We start from the raw sequence: 15,771 nt of genomic DNA, 5'->3' as shown, positions 1-15,771 counted from the left end.
GGCCAGTAGGGGTTTCGGGTGCAGCTGACGGGTGGATGTGCAGCTGGGAAAATACGACGATAGCTCTATCGATTGCGTGCAGCGAGAGACGATAGCAGTGAAGACGTCGCGACGCAGCGGGCGGTGGGCGAGGGCGTGAATGCAATCAGCGGGCCGGCTCAAGGTCAAACGTGTGGCTGCGCCTAGGGACGAACGCGGGCCCTTCACTCTCTGCTTCGGCGTAACAGGCCTGACCCGTGCAAGGCTTGAGACAGCCGCCCAATCAGGAGGCCTGTCAGCCAGAACCGGAGATCAGGCTCCTGTGCGGCGCCTCATCTACCCTTCGCGCCCATCCGTCTTCTTTCCTTCAACTCACCTCTCCGTGGGCCTGTCGCTCTTTTTGCAACCACCACCAGCACCCTTCGCAGCTCTATCGTATCTTACCCCAGTCATTCTTTTTTGGGCCGAAGTTTGTTTGCTTGTGTTGCTGTCACCTTGGCTATTGCCGTCCGCTCACTCCTCGACTACCCCGGAACGAGTTTCGCATATACTATTCTGCCAGCTAGCTGTCACGACTGAGTTACGACTTCACGTTGTTAATACCTGCATCGTAGCGTCACGTCGACAATACCAAGGACCAGCTTCCCCGGATCCATTACTAGCTCTATCGATTGCGACCTCACATGCGACATCGGTCTTAGAGCCATGCCGCACTCACATCACCAACACATGCACCATGTGCACCGCGACATCCACGTTGGCTCTCCCAGCAGTGCAAGCCAGACGATCCAACTAGCTGAACGAGCCTCACGTGTACTGGTGGCCCGCGCCAGTGCAACATGTACCAACGACAGCGATCCTGGCTGCACCAAGCCAACCCAAGTACCAACCATTGCTATCGCACTGGCTATCATGTGAGTTGGCTGTCTGTTCAGCTGTGAATGCGCTAATGACATGTAGTGTACCTGTCGTCGGTGTCACAATCGTCCTATTCTTTTTACATCGCAGGAACAAGAGGAAGCTCGCTGAGGAAGACTCCAAGGACAAGTACAAGTCGCACGACTGGGGCATGGAGGGTGTCGCCAAGGCCGGAAAGAAGGGAGGTCCTGAGATGAGCGTGTCAGAGAAGGAAATCCCTGGAGGCCACGACCGAGGTCTCTCCATCGAGACTGGAAGCCCGTACATTCTGCCCGTCGGCCTGCATGGCTCTCGGGAGTCGTTCCACTCGCTATCGCGTTCGCAACACGATCCTCACGACCCCTACGGCCCCGTAGCTTATCTTAAGGACGACCAGAGCATCCGCAGCGCAAGCCGCGGCCCCTATGGAAACGACGCCAGATCTATGTACACCACTTCAAGCGCAGGGACAAGGAAGGAAGGTCTTCAGGCTGGCCTTCTTCAGAATGCACAGAGGATGTCGACTTCGCACCCCATTCGCGGCGAGTCTCTGTCCCCTGACAGTTCGCGATCCCCAGACAGCAAGTTCCCTGAGGCGGGTATTCCTCTCAGTCCTTTAAACCCACGGTTTGAAGAAAAGTCGTCTCCCATCTCGCCTCCGTCAGCCACCTCGCCTTCAGATGAGCCCACCACCCAATACGCCGCCTTCAAGCCCACCGATGTTCCCACCATCTCCATTCCCGAGCCTGGTGTCACCGAGAAGCAAGTCAGCAAGTCACCCGTCCAGACCACCAACGACATCCCCACATTGCCACGCGTTAAGTCCCAAGCTGTTGTGTTAGAGAACACCAACACGCACAGCATCATCAGCACTTCGAGCTACGGCGATGGTTTCCAAATCACACCGCCGTCTCCCAAGGAAAGCGAGGGACCCAAGATTGTTGCACCTAAGCCTCGCTACTCGACTGGTCCCCAGAACGTTGGTCTTGGAGTCGACGATTTCGCCCCCAGCTCTAACCGTCTGTCCATGAGCCTCCGTCCCATGCCTTCCGATGACCCTCAGGAGAACCCCGAGGAGCGCGCCAACCGTATCCGATCTTTCTACAAGGAATACTTTGACGACTCGAAGCCTGAGCCTGCTGGCGGCCACCAATACACCGATTACGTTGAAGACTACGGCTCGGAGTACCAAGACGGCACTGTCTTCGACCCTCGCACCGGTGCCTTCGTTGTCGCTCAGCCGAACGCTCCGTTCGCTGAGCCCATCACTCGTCGTGCCATGACTCCTCCCCCGCGTGCTCCTCCCCGGTTCCGAAGCAACACTGCCACTGGTCCTCGTGGCCCGCACATGTCTAACGGCTCCATGGCTTCCTCACAATATCCACCTCCGCGTGGCATGTCTTCAATGAGCGGACGCTTGCCTCCGCCAATGAAGAAGCCGCTGCCTCCTCCATCCGCTTTGTCCTCTCTCCCAACACCCGCTAAGCTTACCGAGAGCTCCATGGTTTTCGACGCCGCCGACTTTGCACCGCCAGTCTCGTTCCGCGAGAGGCAAAACGGCGTACGACCTGACAGCCCTCTTGGAACTCCCAGGCCATACAGCCCGGCCGTACGACCACACACACCCCTCGTCGGATCCTACGACGAACTGCCAGCGCTACCCAGTCCCTACTTGATGCGCAAGTCGGGTACCTTCACTGCGCTCGATTTCGCACCACCTGCTCGTATACGTGACCCTGCCGGTGGCGGTGCCTCAGATGCTGGCTCAATCCGATCAAATCACTCTGGCATCTCGGCAGTTGGCCGATTTGCTGTTCGCAGCGGAGCCAACCGTGTCAGCAGGATACCAAGGGACGTTCTGGGTACCAAGGATGACTTCATGGTGCAATTAAAACCCAGGATGAACATGGTAGAGGGCGCCTAAACTAGTCGCGACTTCCTCAGCACACATCTTTGACGACAGACATCCTGCTCGCTGGCTGAGCTTTCCGCACACTCGACCGAACATTAAAAGCTCATTATGTCAACTTGTCCTCTATACACTGCTTTTTAGCGGCCTTGATGATTTCCTTGGTATCGTGGCATAGACACAGCGCGCGTTGGCTACTCTCCATCTTCACATCACAGCAACAACCTGTACAGACGGTCCGTCTAGTGCACTTTCCTATTTTTCTCCATCGCGGTTGTGCAACGAATGACCGGCAGATTACTCGTTTCTAGGGCGGTTTAGCGATGGGCTGGCGTTTACCAATGTCTAATTTTTATTCTTCTGCGTTGCTGCGACATGGCGAAGTTGAGATGTGGAGGGCAGCTTGGTGGTTTGGAGACCGTGGAGGCTTGAGTGATTGTGGAACATCTAGCAGAGCACATAGAGGAATGGAAAGAAAAAACATTACTTCAAGCGCATCGTACTGGCCACGCGTGATGTTGTGCATCAGACGTAACTAGTGATGCTAGCCGCCCGAACACGAGTTTGTCTAGTAAGGAGCCTCAACGTCGAGCCATGCAATAGTGTGGATTCGCGATGCCCCCTCTGCTGTCTGGCCGCGCAGATCCGAAGCCTAGCGCAATTTCGCATCCTTCCGCATCCGCCTGCGCCATCATCGAGAGCATTATCCACGTAGATCATCGACGCCGCTCCTCTATTACCCGCGAAAATCTCACTCTTACATGTATTGTCCTCCATTTTATCCACACCACAGTCGGGCAAGCACAGCCACACAGTAGTCAACTCCACCCCCAACCATCGCCTGTAAACAGTGCCCAGCGCAACGTCATGACCAGCCACGCACGCGCGTACCGGCCAGACCTTGCTCATAGCAAACGTGCGCCACGCCGGTGCTTCAGTCGCGCACAATGATTTGCCCTCTGGTGTCTTAGGCGCGTGGCCTAGTGCCGATGAGTGTCGTTGGTGAGAAGGGCGCCGCGTCGCCAGCGCCTTCTTGCGGTGTCTAGTTTTGCTGTTAGGGGTCCCGTACGTCATAGCTCGCGATCTTCGACCAGGCTCCATAAAATACACGACTGCTGCTGCTGCACGCGCGTAGGAGATTGCGTTGCCCCGGATTCAAGGCATTCTTGGCCTGGACATTCAATCGACGAAACGTTTCGGATCTGCGCTCTCTACGTCGTTCGTCTGAGGCCCAGTCATTGCTTGTTCACTTTCTTCTCTCACAATCCTCCGCTGCAGCACGCCTTGCTTCTTCTCCCTTTCAACGCCTGGAAATTCCCGAGTCGTCCATCATGGGCATCTTCTCGCGCCGCCGCAAGTCGGACGACACCGCCGTCACGCAAACCGCCCCAGACCTCAGCAAAGAACAAATCAAGCGCGCAACTCGCACACGCAAAATATGGGCGCTGATCACATCCTTCTTCCTCTTCATCACACTCATCTTCCTGATCCTGGTCAACATCTCCGGTGTGCGCAACAAGGCCGTTATTAAGAATTGGTATTTCATTCGCCTCGACCTGAGCCACATCGTGCCTGCCAGCGTACCGAATTTCGCTCTTATCAACACTATCGCGCAAACGCTGGGACTGCACGATTTCTATCAAGTTGGACTATGGGGTTTCTGCGAGGGATACGCGGGTGAGGGCGTGACTTTCTGCAGTGAGCCAAAGACGCTATACTGGTTCAACCCTGTGCAAATCCTGCGTAATGAGCTTCTTTCCGGGGCTTCGAGTAAGTTGCTTCACGTCCCGATTCTTAGACATCACGCATTGGAAACAGAGTAACTAACATGCATGTCTACAGTCAACCTTCCCGCCGACATCAACGACATTCTCGACCTTATTCATCTCGTCTCCAACTGGATGTTCGGTCTCTTCCTCACCGCAACAGTCTTGTCTTTCGTCCTCATCTTCGTCATGCCCATCTCCATCTACACGCGCTGGCTTACCCTCGTCGTCGCAATCCTCGCCTTCCTCAACGCCCTCTTCGTAACCGTCGCCTCGGTCATCGCAACCGTCATGTTCATCATCTTCCGCAACACTATCGGTGGTGTGGCTGAACTGAACATATCGGCAGAGATAGGCACCACGCTCTTCGCCTTCATGTGGGTGGCAAGTGCTTTCGCCATCTTTGCCTGGCTAGTACAGATGGGGCTTTGCTGCTGCTGCGCGTCAAGGAGAGATGTCAAGAAGGGCAAGAAGAGAGGAAACGAGAAGGCGTACCACATGGACGCTGCTGGCACAGAGGCAGGCGGCATCAGGGACACCAACATGGTCGCCGGCGAAGCGAACGAGAAGCCACAAAAGAAGAAGTACCAGTTCTGGAAGCGTGGTTAGGAACCTCTTCCATCAACCTCAAACCTCTTCGAGCACATTACACGCACAGACATCGACTTGGACACTGAAGTCCTAGAAGCTAGCCCATGACACGCCTAGTGCTGGCTAGGCAAAAAGAGAAATTTGGAATCTGTAACTTTCAGCGAGCGCGGCGTTGGTTTGGCATCTTTGGTACAGCTCAGCATAGTACAGCGCAGCGTTGGACTTTTGCATTCGACACGACATGACATTGATCACGGACATATTCCTTCACCCATACATACAACCTAATGATATCGTTATTACAGCTAGAAGACCGATCATGCATTCCTGAATGGGTATCTTGGTCGTGACCGTCCCATGACTTAACTCCAAAACTCGCAGATTATCTGTGTTCAATTTGCTTTCCCCTGTGCAGCACTTTTGTTCATCTTCTCCAACGAGTCCATGTCGATGATTCTCAACTCTGTCCTCGCCCACAAGATGATCATGCAGATTACGCCTGGCAAGAAGCCTCCTCCCACCATAAGCCCTTCACCCCAGCCACGCCCTTGCCAGACTTCATACAACGCCAATAGCCCACAAACGGCCCTGTTGATTGGCACAATAGAATCCGCTATCTTATCTGCTGCCTCTTCCGAGATGTACGGTACAGGCCGCCTTACACTCTTCTCAGTCGGTTGTTCCCACGACGGTGTCTTGTTGTAGATCCCATATCCACCTAAAGGTTTCTTGGTCTGTCCTTTCCCTTTCAAGGGTTGTTGAAGTGTGGAGGGTGTGACGTCCACACCATCGATTGGCTCCATTTGCGTCGGTGGTAGCGGCAGGAAGTATAACGTATACGCTGTTGCGAGCAGACTCGCGATAGAGACTAGACTGATCGGGAGGGTGGACAGGGCGAATAGCCGCGGGATGTAGAGGAGTGTGGGCAGTAACGGTAGCGCAAGGAGGAAGAGCGTATATGTGTGCGTCGTGGATGTGTCGTGTGTGCTGAGAGTTTGGAGGAGGGCTGCGCGGTCTGTGTAGTCCTGTCAGCAAGGCGGGGATGAGGCATGGAGTAGAGCGAAGGGTACCTTGTTCATCCATACCCGCTTCTACGGTATCTTCATCGTCGGATTCGGACGGGTACTTGAACGTCTTGCGCAGGCGTTGCGCTGCCACTGTCTCGGCTTCCTTGAGCTTCTCCATCTTTTTCTGTGTCTTTTGCGCTAGTTGGTACGGGGCTTGAAGGATTCGGGGACTTGAGTGTATGTTGTGTGTGAAAGGATTAAACGAGACGAGATCACGTATTAACAGAGACCGGGTGATTGAAAGGTGGTCTTTCGTGGCTGCCTGCGCGCGTGCGGCAAGGCAACCGGGTTGTTGGACTGTTTGGGTCGGCGGAACGGATGACGACGTTTGTGGGGGAGATCTGGACCTGGACCCTGGGATTAGCGCGCTGGACCTGCATGCATCATCTTCGACTGTCTCACTCGACTTTGCAACCATGATAGTAATGTCTTTAATTCTCTACATATGTTCTACAATCTTCTGCGAGGGTGGTTTTCCATCCAGTATGGGCGGCTGAGCCTTTTGCTACCTCTCGAGATCTTCTCCACCAACGAAATGCAGTCTCACGTGCCTCCAACGAGGCTTAGCTGGCGCCTGATTGATCCAGCGCGAAAACTCCGAGCCGTTTTTGGGACTGTAGCCTGGGGCTTCGTACAGAAGCTGAACTATAAAATCGGTCTAATCTCTTGTCTTGTCTTCTCCATCATCGCTTGGGTTTTACTTATCTTCACAAGAGGATATAAATTGCTACTCCTATACAGCGCGACCCGCCTATCTCCCTTCAGTTGCTCCAGCTCTAATCCACGCTTCTTTCGCAGCAATATCCCACCTCCTCAACCACCTCGAAGCACAACATGCCCATGGAAATCCACCGCTTGCCGAGCGCACGAGAGTTGAGACGCATCGCTTATTCGACCCACCTGGAAGACACCCTGAATATCCTGAGCGACGCACCTAGCGATAGGCAATCCAGTTGCCATCTGACTTCGCAAGATGAAGCCCTTGCCTCCAGAGGTCTTACCGATGTGGGTAATCCACAAGATACACTGTGTCAGTTCTTTGAGCTCCTTCCGCGCGAGATCAGAGATGAGATCTATCGCTACGCACTCGGAAATCTCAGCGCTGCCTTTATGCACGGTAAGACTCCGGTAAGAGCAACGCATCATATTCACAAGGGACCTATTGTAGATACTTATAAAGCACAAATCCCATGGATGCGCTTGAGCAAGCAGATGTACCAGGAGGCTACCGAGGAATTCTATCATCTGGCTCGCTTCAACATGGACCTGGACATGCGCTACAAGTTTCCTCACGTCAAAGGCGTCACACGACAGGTCAAGATACGCCACGCTCCCGCACTTATCCGCGCGAGATTTCTTTCAGTAGTGAATCTAACTGTATTAAATCTTCGCCAAACGGAAGGCTTGATCGAGACTCTGCATTTCGACGAGGAAACCGAGCAGTACAAAACATTAGTTGATCTCTTCCCACGCATGGTTGCATTGCGACAACTTGAGATCCAAATGAAACTCAGAGTCCCGCCATGTGACGAGTTCTGCGATACCGAGTACCGACCCTCACTCTCGTTCATCCGAAGTCTACCTCGTGCGTCTCTGGCAAGATTATGCGTCGAAATCGAGTATGCTTATGAGACATATCATCATAACCCCACCGCTTGGACGCTTGCCGCGAATAATGTCGTCAGTAGGCTCTCTGATCCTCTCCAGAGAGAGGTCGAAAAATGCGCACTGCATGCAGTTAGGGGTGACGATCATCAGTGGAAAGAGTGGAAAGAGGAGCTTGCACCTAATGTGAGGCGATTTACCCATCTCTCGCTAGGTTTTGATATCACTATGGCCAACTATAGGTGAGTGAAATGGCTGAACAGTACTTTGGTAGGCATATGACTGTTTTGCTATGGTTAGTTCGACAGTTACGGGCCGGAGTCCGTAGAAAACTCCATCCTATGGTATTGCAGTGACGGAGCGAGTCACGACTTCCGAAATCTATACATTACACCCATCCAATCAGGTCCTTTCGAGAAAGACGTATCGCGAACACGAGAACTATTCCATGGTAGCCTACTTGATAACATCGTGTGAAGGTGAACATATGATCTTATTGGAATTTTCAGGCCATCGTTAGAGACTATTTTATGGCATTACTATAAGCATCTCATCAATGCGGCAACGTATTCATGATCTCCGATCATTGTGTCGTGTGAAGGTCTAAATTTTGTTTATGCAGCGACGCTAAAGCGAACTTCCAATAAGACAAAATCGTCATCTTTGACAATCTACTTGCTTCTGATTCATCGCCTGTACCTGCCCGATGTTGTGACTGTGCTCCAGATAATCAAGGTGAGACTGTCTGCCTTTGCGCTAGCTCCGTTTGCTCGTCTCCACCCAGGTCCTACAACTTTTCGACCTTTGGACGTGCCGACCAACACGTAACTCCCACATTAATCCACAATCATGGACGTCGATACCTTGAGATCTCTTAGTGTCTTCGAGGACAAGTAAGCAAATCAAATCCCGCCGTTTTTCATTTACTGATCTCCCAGGACAACCAGGACAACCAAGAACCAGCGCGATTCACCTCTACTTCGTCTCCCCGCCGAACTCCGCAACAGAATCTACGATCTAGTGTGCACAAACACTAAAGTCCGCGTTAAAAGGCCGCGCTTATTCACATACTCTCTCTATCGTCATCACCGAGGAGCTCTAGCACTATTGTCTACCTGCCGCCAGCTCCGCCATGAAACATTTTCAACTTTCCACACAATGGCTGTGTTCGAAGTCAGCACCTCTGTCCTAGGTCAGCTGAAGAAGAGCAATGTTGTTCTTAACTCAGACCTTTGGAACTCAATCCAATCAATTCAGATGCGCGGTAACGAGGTGGAGGACTGGTGCTGTTTCGCAGACGTCTATAATGGCAAGTCTCTTGGGTATTCGGGTGGAGATGACATGTACATCGGCTTTCTTCCATCACTCCAGCATGTTATCGTGGTTAATCATGTTGATGAGGGCGAAGAGCGCTATGACTACAGCCACCATGAAATCGCCGACACTCTTGAGTTGGCTTTTGGAAAGAGTACTCTTTCCATTCACATTCAGGAGGGAAAATGTGAGGAGGACCTCTTTAGGTGGATTGACTGAGATTTGAGGCGGTGCAGAGAAGTATGTAAACGGTCACTGATTAAGCAAATGCGAAGACAGGTGCACTGTCCAAATAATGTAGTAGCTGAGAACCCAAACTTACCTAGGTAGATCGCATGATGTCTCTCTTCCCACTTCTCATACTGCGCTCACCTGTACCTATGGCTAACCCCACCACAAAGCCGTAGTCATCTTCCAAACCTTCTGCATATCGGATGAATGACGGGTCAGACTGTACGTATCGCATTCCATAAGCAGGGTCTCTCGGTCGAGCTCTGCAAGTGAACAATCAGCGATCGAGATACCCAAAGAGTGCAGCATTCGGAATCCGGCTGTCTAAAGCCACGATCGTTCGACTTCAGGCTAAAGCTATCAGCAGTACCTAGGTAGCAACAACTGTAATCCACTGCATACAAACACACATCGACTTTCTTTCTCCGAAGTCCCCAAATATGGCTTTTCGACTGTCGAAGATATAGACTAGGTGGGCAGAAGAGCGAGGTCGAAGCAGATCGAGTTCGGGCGAACCCAAATCGGTAGCAGCGTGCACTATGGCGAACAACGACCAACTGGACAACACTATTCCCATATTTTGCACAGCAAAGATACCTCACGATGTTATAACCACTGTCCATTTCCCCAAAAGATGCAGACAACTGACATCATTCTCAGCTTCTTAACGAGTTCTTCGTTGAGGCGTTCGAGGCGCCCGAGCTGAAGGCCGTAGAATGCACTCACATAGGTAAACGGAACCAGCACACTGTCAAGCAAAAAGCTTACTAATTCATAACACCCAGCCATACTAGTCGCCACTACCGATATTACCAAACTCACTTCACCCACGCGCGCCCCAGTGCCGCAAAACCTCTCCTACCCGTTCCTAACCTGGAAACTGGACGATCTCGTCAAGTTCGCGTGGCAATTCGACGGCGCTGAACGGGGTATCGTAGGCTCGGAATTCGTCATCATGGATGATCAGACACTTGAGGATAAGACAGTGGTACTCGTTACGCCATCTGAGGGATACGACGATGTAGAGACGGCACCTAGACTAACTGCACGGTCGGATTTCCGCTCTAGCCTCATTACGCTGAACGTCAAGAGTATTGGAGTAGGTGGTGATGAACCGTGGGAGGAAGCGGCGGAGCAGGATGGACGGGTGATTAGACTGTATGACGGAAACAGTTCAGAATAGATCGGGTAGGGAATCATGGAACCGACGATTTCGACGGCTCAGTCAATGCGTCCCGTTCTATTCTACAGCGTTCTTCTCCTTCCACTCCCCAGCCGCCTCCTCATAAGTGCAGAACTCCACATCTCCTTCCCACGCCTTCAGCCACTTAATCACCCTTTCAATCATGCCGATGACATGCGCCATACCACTAGTATCCGGATGCAAGACCAACGGGAAAACGACTACATCTTTCTCTCCACGACTCTCAAGCATCTCGCTCTTAATCCACTCAAACTTGTCCTTCCACATATTCTCCATAACGCGAACGTCGACGTAGCCGTGCGAGTTGGGTGCATTGGGGAGATACTGGAGAGGCGTCATGTCTTCTGTGTACCAGTTTGCTGGAATCTCGACGAGAGTTTTGGCTGTGGGGGCACTGGGTTTAGGCAGGGGTTTCATCCAGTCTTTCGCGGAGGCCTCTTCGGTGTACTTTGGCGCTTTGATGGGTGGGAGGTTGGGGAGGTAGTATGGTTTGCTGTCGTGGTGGGAGAGCGAGGAGTCATAGAGGAAAGAGTACTCCTCTAGTAACTCCACGGTACTTTCGCGGAGCTGATAGAGCGGTGCGCGATAGCCCAGTGGACGCTTTCCTAGTAGTTCCTGGTAGAGACTTATACAGTGCTCGAGAACTTCGCGTTCTTGGGTGGGCGTAAGCTGAGGGGCGCCTTCGTGGCAATAACCGTGTAAGCCTATCTCCGCACCGCTGCTCTTGATGGCGGCAAATTCTTCTGGGAAAGATTCTGCACTATGCATAGGCACAAACCAGGTTACTTTGTTTGCGATGCCATGCTTTGCGAAGAGCTTGAGTAGTCGTGGAACTCCGACATGGCCACTGAAGAAGCCAGTGCTGTAGTCCGCTAGGTTATTGTCGGGGTGTTGGCCAGTACCAAGCCAGCCCGATACTGCATCAAAATCCACAGAGAGCAGGATCTTGATCTTCGGCTTCTGTGTTGGTTGAGAACTGCCGAGAGATGACATGGTCGGGATAGCCATTGCTGAGGTGGTTCTACTAGCTAGAGAGACCCCTTCGGTTGCGGTACCAAATATCTCGGCCTCACCAGTCGCGTTGAGAGATGGTGTTTCGGGCTCAACAGCAGTTGCCTGTGATTTGCGAACTTCGTCTTCGGACCACACAATGCGACCTTCCATACCGCCATCCACAGATATACATTGTCCGGAGATATGACCTGCAGCGCGATGGCTTGCCAGGAAAGCAGCTGCTCTCGCTACGTCGGTCGGCTGAGCAATTTTCCTGAGCGGCACACTGCAATCGTTAACAAGGTGTCGGAGAGTCAGTATGAGCGTCAGACTCACGTAGCCTCTGCCTCCCTCCACATCTCCCCTGGGTCGTCCAACCTCCCTTCAATCAACTTGGTCTCCACCCATCCGGGCGCGACGGCATTGATCCTCGCGCTCTTATTCAGCCTAACAATCTCGTTCTTCACTGTCTTCACAAGACCGTATTGTAGCCCTGCTTTCCCACTCGCATATTCCACATGACCTGCCTGACCGAAGACTCCACACTCGGACCCTGTCACCACGACACTGACATTTTCAACTTGCTTGCCAGTGTCACTTTGTGATTTCTCGATGGATTTGAGAAAATGTTTAATGGTCAGGTACGTGCCACGCACGTTGACAGCGTAGGTACGGTCCCAGAGCTCACTGGGCATATCCCAGATAGGATAGCTGGAAGATTCATCTGTGATACCTGCGTTGGCGCAGAGAATGCTGATAGGCTGTGAGAAATGGTTGATAGCTTGGGATATGGAGTCCTGGATGGAGGCTTCGGAACTGATGTCGCCTTGGACGCAGTGGAGGTTGGGGTTTGTTGAGGCGAGAGGATTTGGGCGAAGATCGTGTGCAGTAACTTTGCAGCCTTGTGCTATGCAGGCGTTAGTGACGGTTGCATGAGAGCAAAAATATCAATTGAGATGATAGCGTTGATTCCTTGTTGTGTAGGCCGAAGCCCTAGAGCGTGCCTTCCACCGCAGGGTGACTTGACAGAGACCCTGAGCCTACCATGGAACCTGCAGGCTTCACTCAATGTGCAAAGACTCTCCGACAACCATCAAAGGCACAAGACCATGACATACCTAGGAACTCATCTACAATCGCACTACCAATTCCTCCGGCAGCCCCGGTAACGAACACATGCAACCCCCCAAGTTCGAGAAACGACATGATGCACCTTGACGACGCCTTCACTGCTTCTGTGGCCAGGCGGTCAAGTTCAGGGTGTTACTCTATCAACTCAGCTCCACAAGATGCGCGCCCGCATACGTAATGTAGCAACAGCCGACCCGGCGCCCACGATAAGCCCTACGTTATCACCTTGAGGAGCTTCCGAAGAGGGCAACGGCCAGCACTTGTCGCATGCTGTTATTTCTCCGCGCGCAATCGAGATGGATGTGCACACGTAATCCTGAGTGTAGATGGCGATAGCGAGGCTCAGTTGAGCATGTGGAGGGGACATCGACCCCTCTTCCGCATACCCCAGCTCGAGGGAGCTGGAGCTAGAATACGCGAAGAACAATTGTACCGCTTCTACAAACTAGCCTAATTCATCAGGCGCTTTGGGTATGAGGTGTCTGCGCCTACGGCCAAATCTCAACAAAAGTAAGACGAGTCCCACGCGCAAGGGCTCGAAGGGCACATCGCGACTCCGTACTTGTTTACTAAAAACGCCACTGTGCCCTTCCGCCCCGCCGGCCCACCCTGACGGACCGCCAAACTGCCCAACGTGGTAATTTTGACAAAAACCGTTGATTTCAGATGGCCGAAGGGCACACTGCTAGAGCTTAGGTGACCAATGAATTGGGTCGGTGATCTGCGGGATACGGGTGCGTGCAGAGGGGCACAAAGACGCGACCAATTGAGAAGAAGGGTGTGTAGGAGATGTTAGTTGGTCGGGCAGAGGGCGAGGGCACGGGTCGGCGATGATGAATATGGTCGCATACGTGCTTGGAGCTCAATGCGTGATACGTTGGTAGTAATGTTCATTGAGTCCGGCCACTGCATGATTGCAAGCGCAGAATCTCCTGCTCTAGATGATGTAATATGGGCTATTGTGCGCACTTTGCTTCCCATCTTAACTTTTGTTGGTATCATAACGCCGTGGCTCATGGTTGAATTACAAGGTGATGTCCTCGGTGCGGTAGTGGTCTGCTACGATGCGGTAGAGGTATGAAGGTGCGTGTCCGCCACTAGAAGACATTAGCTTACATTCAATGCATCGAGCTGTTCAAATCGCGACTTACAGGTTCGTGATGTAGAGATCCACAAGGTCTGCGGGAACATAGTCGTATAGTGGGTTCTCAACATCGACCTTGTCAACGAATTCGCCATCGTCGTAGGGAACTACACTTCCGGCGTCACCGTGTTCGATCAGTTCGTCGATGTCGAATGGGTAGACTGGGCTGAGCTTGTATACACCGCTGAGTACGACAACAGGTGTCTGGTGCTCCTTTGCGGCCTTTGCAATCATGTGTGCTCCAGCTGCGGCTACCAGACCGCCGTTGGCTAACACAGTATGGGTCGCCAGAATGACCTTGTTGACGCGGGACATTATGGCGAAGACGTGGGAGTCGGGGATGACGTAGACTTGAATGCCAGCATCGGTGAGGGGCTTCCACTTGTCGTCGTCCTCGTCGTCATCTGGATTCGCCTCTCGCTTCTTTCCTGTAAGAAGGATGCCATGCGTGGCAGTGTGGTCGTGGGGATACGTCTCGGCGTGCACGACTGTGAACTTGCGTTTTCGTGCGGCGAACAGAAGGAACTTCTGGACTGTTGTGGACGCGGTGTGGGTGAGGATGATTTCGTTGGCGTGTATGTGCTCGAGGGCGACTTCGGCAATCTGCTTGTCTGAGGTTTCGAGCTCGTCCTGAAGTTCTCTTATGCCCTCCATGACTTCGCCCTTCAAGTCCAGATTTTGGCTCTTGTTGATGCCCTCGAGGCGCTCCAAATTGAGTGCCGTCAGCGTGCTCTTGCCGTTTGGCGACGCCTGCCCTGTAGGGGTGCTTGTAGTTGAGGGTGTATCTGCTGGCTGGGAGAAGAGGCCGAAGAGCGAGTGGACGAGGGGAGCGGACGAGGTAGGCGCGTACGACGTATGTGAGGTGAGCAACGGGGGCCGTCTCGAGGGTTCGCTAACGTCAGAGGCGTTGTCGGTGAAGACGCTCGTGGGCATGGGTTCGGCAACGGCATGCCGGAGAGGGCTGAATGTGGATATGCTTGAGTTGAGCGCTGGTCTGTGGAGAGAGTCGTGCTGCGCGTGTGCATGTGGTGTTGAGTAGCCTGGCTCGCTGCCTGTTGGTGTTTGCCCTTCGGCATGCTCGTCGACCACCTCGCGCACCAGTCCCAGTACGCGCCGTACGATGTTTCCCACCACCACCTCGTGTGGTTGCGCCGATGTCAACCGCCTGCCGACTTGCTTTATGCGCTCAATGAGCTTGGCGGCATCCCTGCCCTTGAACTCGCCTACCACGCGCAGAAGAAGGGCTGTCGTCGCAATGGCACATGGTCTCGAGTTCCGTATTTGTCGCCGTTTGAGAAGTCTGAGGTGGGAATATTAGTTGTGGTTGCGCTACTGCGCGGATAGTCATATCTCACGAGATGAAATGCTCCACCGAGGCGTCCACTGGAGTACTCTTTAGTGACTTCAGGTAGGTTGACAGACCCGGCGCCTGTACCGTCGCGCCCTGCATCGTGGGAGTATTTGCAGATTTGTACTCGAGCGTCCCAAGATTTCGAACGGTATATAGCAGTTATGTGGGGTGGTGGGGTTGTTCCTGGATGACTCTGCGGGTGTCTGAGTGCGCTTGAAAGGGTTCCCGACAACCAATATAATTTTAGGGGTTCAGAGTATCGGCCACGCGGGTTTTGTTTGTAAGGCACTGTTGGGGAGCGTTGCTTGTTCAAGACTTGGTGGAGGAAAGTGTGAGTCGTAACTAAATTGAGCTTTGAGCGTTCCGATTGGGCACGGGCTCTCCAGCGGTTCGTCATTGGCATGTCCCCAACCTTCTGCTTAGCTGCATACCCGTCTTCTCTCGACAAAGTCACGCCTCGGCCTGCTGCTAGTTTCGCCAGTGCTGGACGAGCATCTTGACTGCGCTGTCGCTGTGCACACTCTTCCCAACAGCCCCACCATCACCGTCACGGAGGTCCTACCGTCATCCCAGACATAAGCATCAGCGC

The 15,771-nt window shown here is 53.0% G+C and overlaps 6 protein-coding genes across 6 annotated transcripts; 4 read left to right on the top strand and 2 right to left on the bottom strand.

Annotated features, from left to right (window-relative positions):
- Positions 1-684: 684 nt before the first annotated feature.
- On the top strand, positions 685-2,800 carry J4E83_003194 (uncharacterized protein; the record flags this gene model as incomplete). The annotated part of the gene is made up of 2 exons (XM_049330131.1): positions 685-893; positions 940-2,800. 2 exons carry the CDS (start codon positions 685-687, stop codon positions 2,798-2,800), a joined length of 2,070 nt encoding a protein of 689 aa, XP_049190627.1.
- A 1,316-nt stretch (positions 2,801-4,116) lies between these two features.
- On the top strand, positions 4,117-5,160 carry J4E83_003193 (uncharacterized protein; the record flags this gene model as incomplete). Its single annotated transcript, XM_049330130.1, has 2 exons — positions 4,117-4,555; positions 4,628-5,160. 2 exons carry the CDS (start codon positions 4,117-4,119, stop codon positions 5,158-5,160), a joined length of 972 nt encoding a protein of 323 aa, XP_049190626.1.
- Positions 5,161-5,534: 374 nt separating this feature from the next.
- J4E83_003192 (uncharacterized protein) lies at positions 5,535-6,327 on the bottom strand (the record flags this gene model as incomplete). The annotated part of the gene is made up of 2 exons (XM_049330129.1): positions 5,535-6,157; positions 6,213-6,327. The coding sequence occupies 2 exons, from the start codon at positions 6,325-6,327 to the stop codon at positions 5,535-5,537; spliced, it is 738 nt and encodes a 245-aa protein (XP_049190625.1).
- A 716-nt stretch (positions 6,328-7,043) lies between these two features.
- J4E83_003191 (uncharacterized protein) lies at positions 7,044-8,060 on the top strand (the record flags this gene model as incomplete). The annotated part of the gene is made up of 2 exons (XM_049330128.1): positions 7,044-7,326; positions 7,378-8,060. 2 exons carry the CDS (start codon positions 7,044-7,046, stop codon positions 8,058-8,060), a joined length of 966 nt encoding a protein of 321 aa, XP_049190624.1.
- A 912-nt stretch (positions 8,061-8,972) lies between these two features.
- Positions 8,973-10,542, top strand: J4E83_003190 (uncharacterized protein; the record flags this gene model as incomplete). The annotated part of the gene is made up of 2 exons (XM_049330127.1): positions 8,973-9,282; positions 10,145-10,542. The coding sequence occupies 2 exons, from the start codon at positions 8,973-8,975 to the stop codon at positions 10,540-10,542; spliced, it is 708 nt and encodes a 235-aa protein (XP_049190623.1).
- Positions 10,543-10,599: 57 nt separating this feature from the next.
- On the bottom strand, positions 10,600-15,281 carry J4E83_003189 (uncharacterized protein; the record flags this gene model as incomplete). Its single annotated transcript, XM_049330126.1, has 6 exons — positions 10,600-11,842; positions 11,893-12,463; positions 13,539-13,624; positions 13,716-13,784; positions 13,839-15,131; positions 15,187-15,281. 6 exons carry the CDS (start codon positions 15,279-15,281, stop codon positions 10,600-10,602), a joined length of 3,357 nt encoding a protein of 1,118 aa, XP_049190622.1.
- Positions 15,282-15,771: the final 490 nt, after the last annotated feature.

Source organism: Alternaria metachromatica (genome assembly GCF_023757995.1).
Source record: "Alternaria metachromatica strain BMP 0045 chromosome Unknown scaffold_5, whole genome shotgun sequence".
NCBI classification, from domain to species: Eukaryota; Fungi; Ascomycota; class Dothideomycetes; order Pleosporales; family Pleosporaceae; genus Alternaria; species Alternaria metachromatica.
This window is presented reverse-complemented; position numbering and strand designations above follow the sequence as displayed.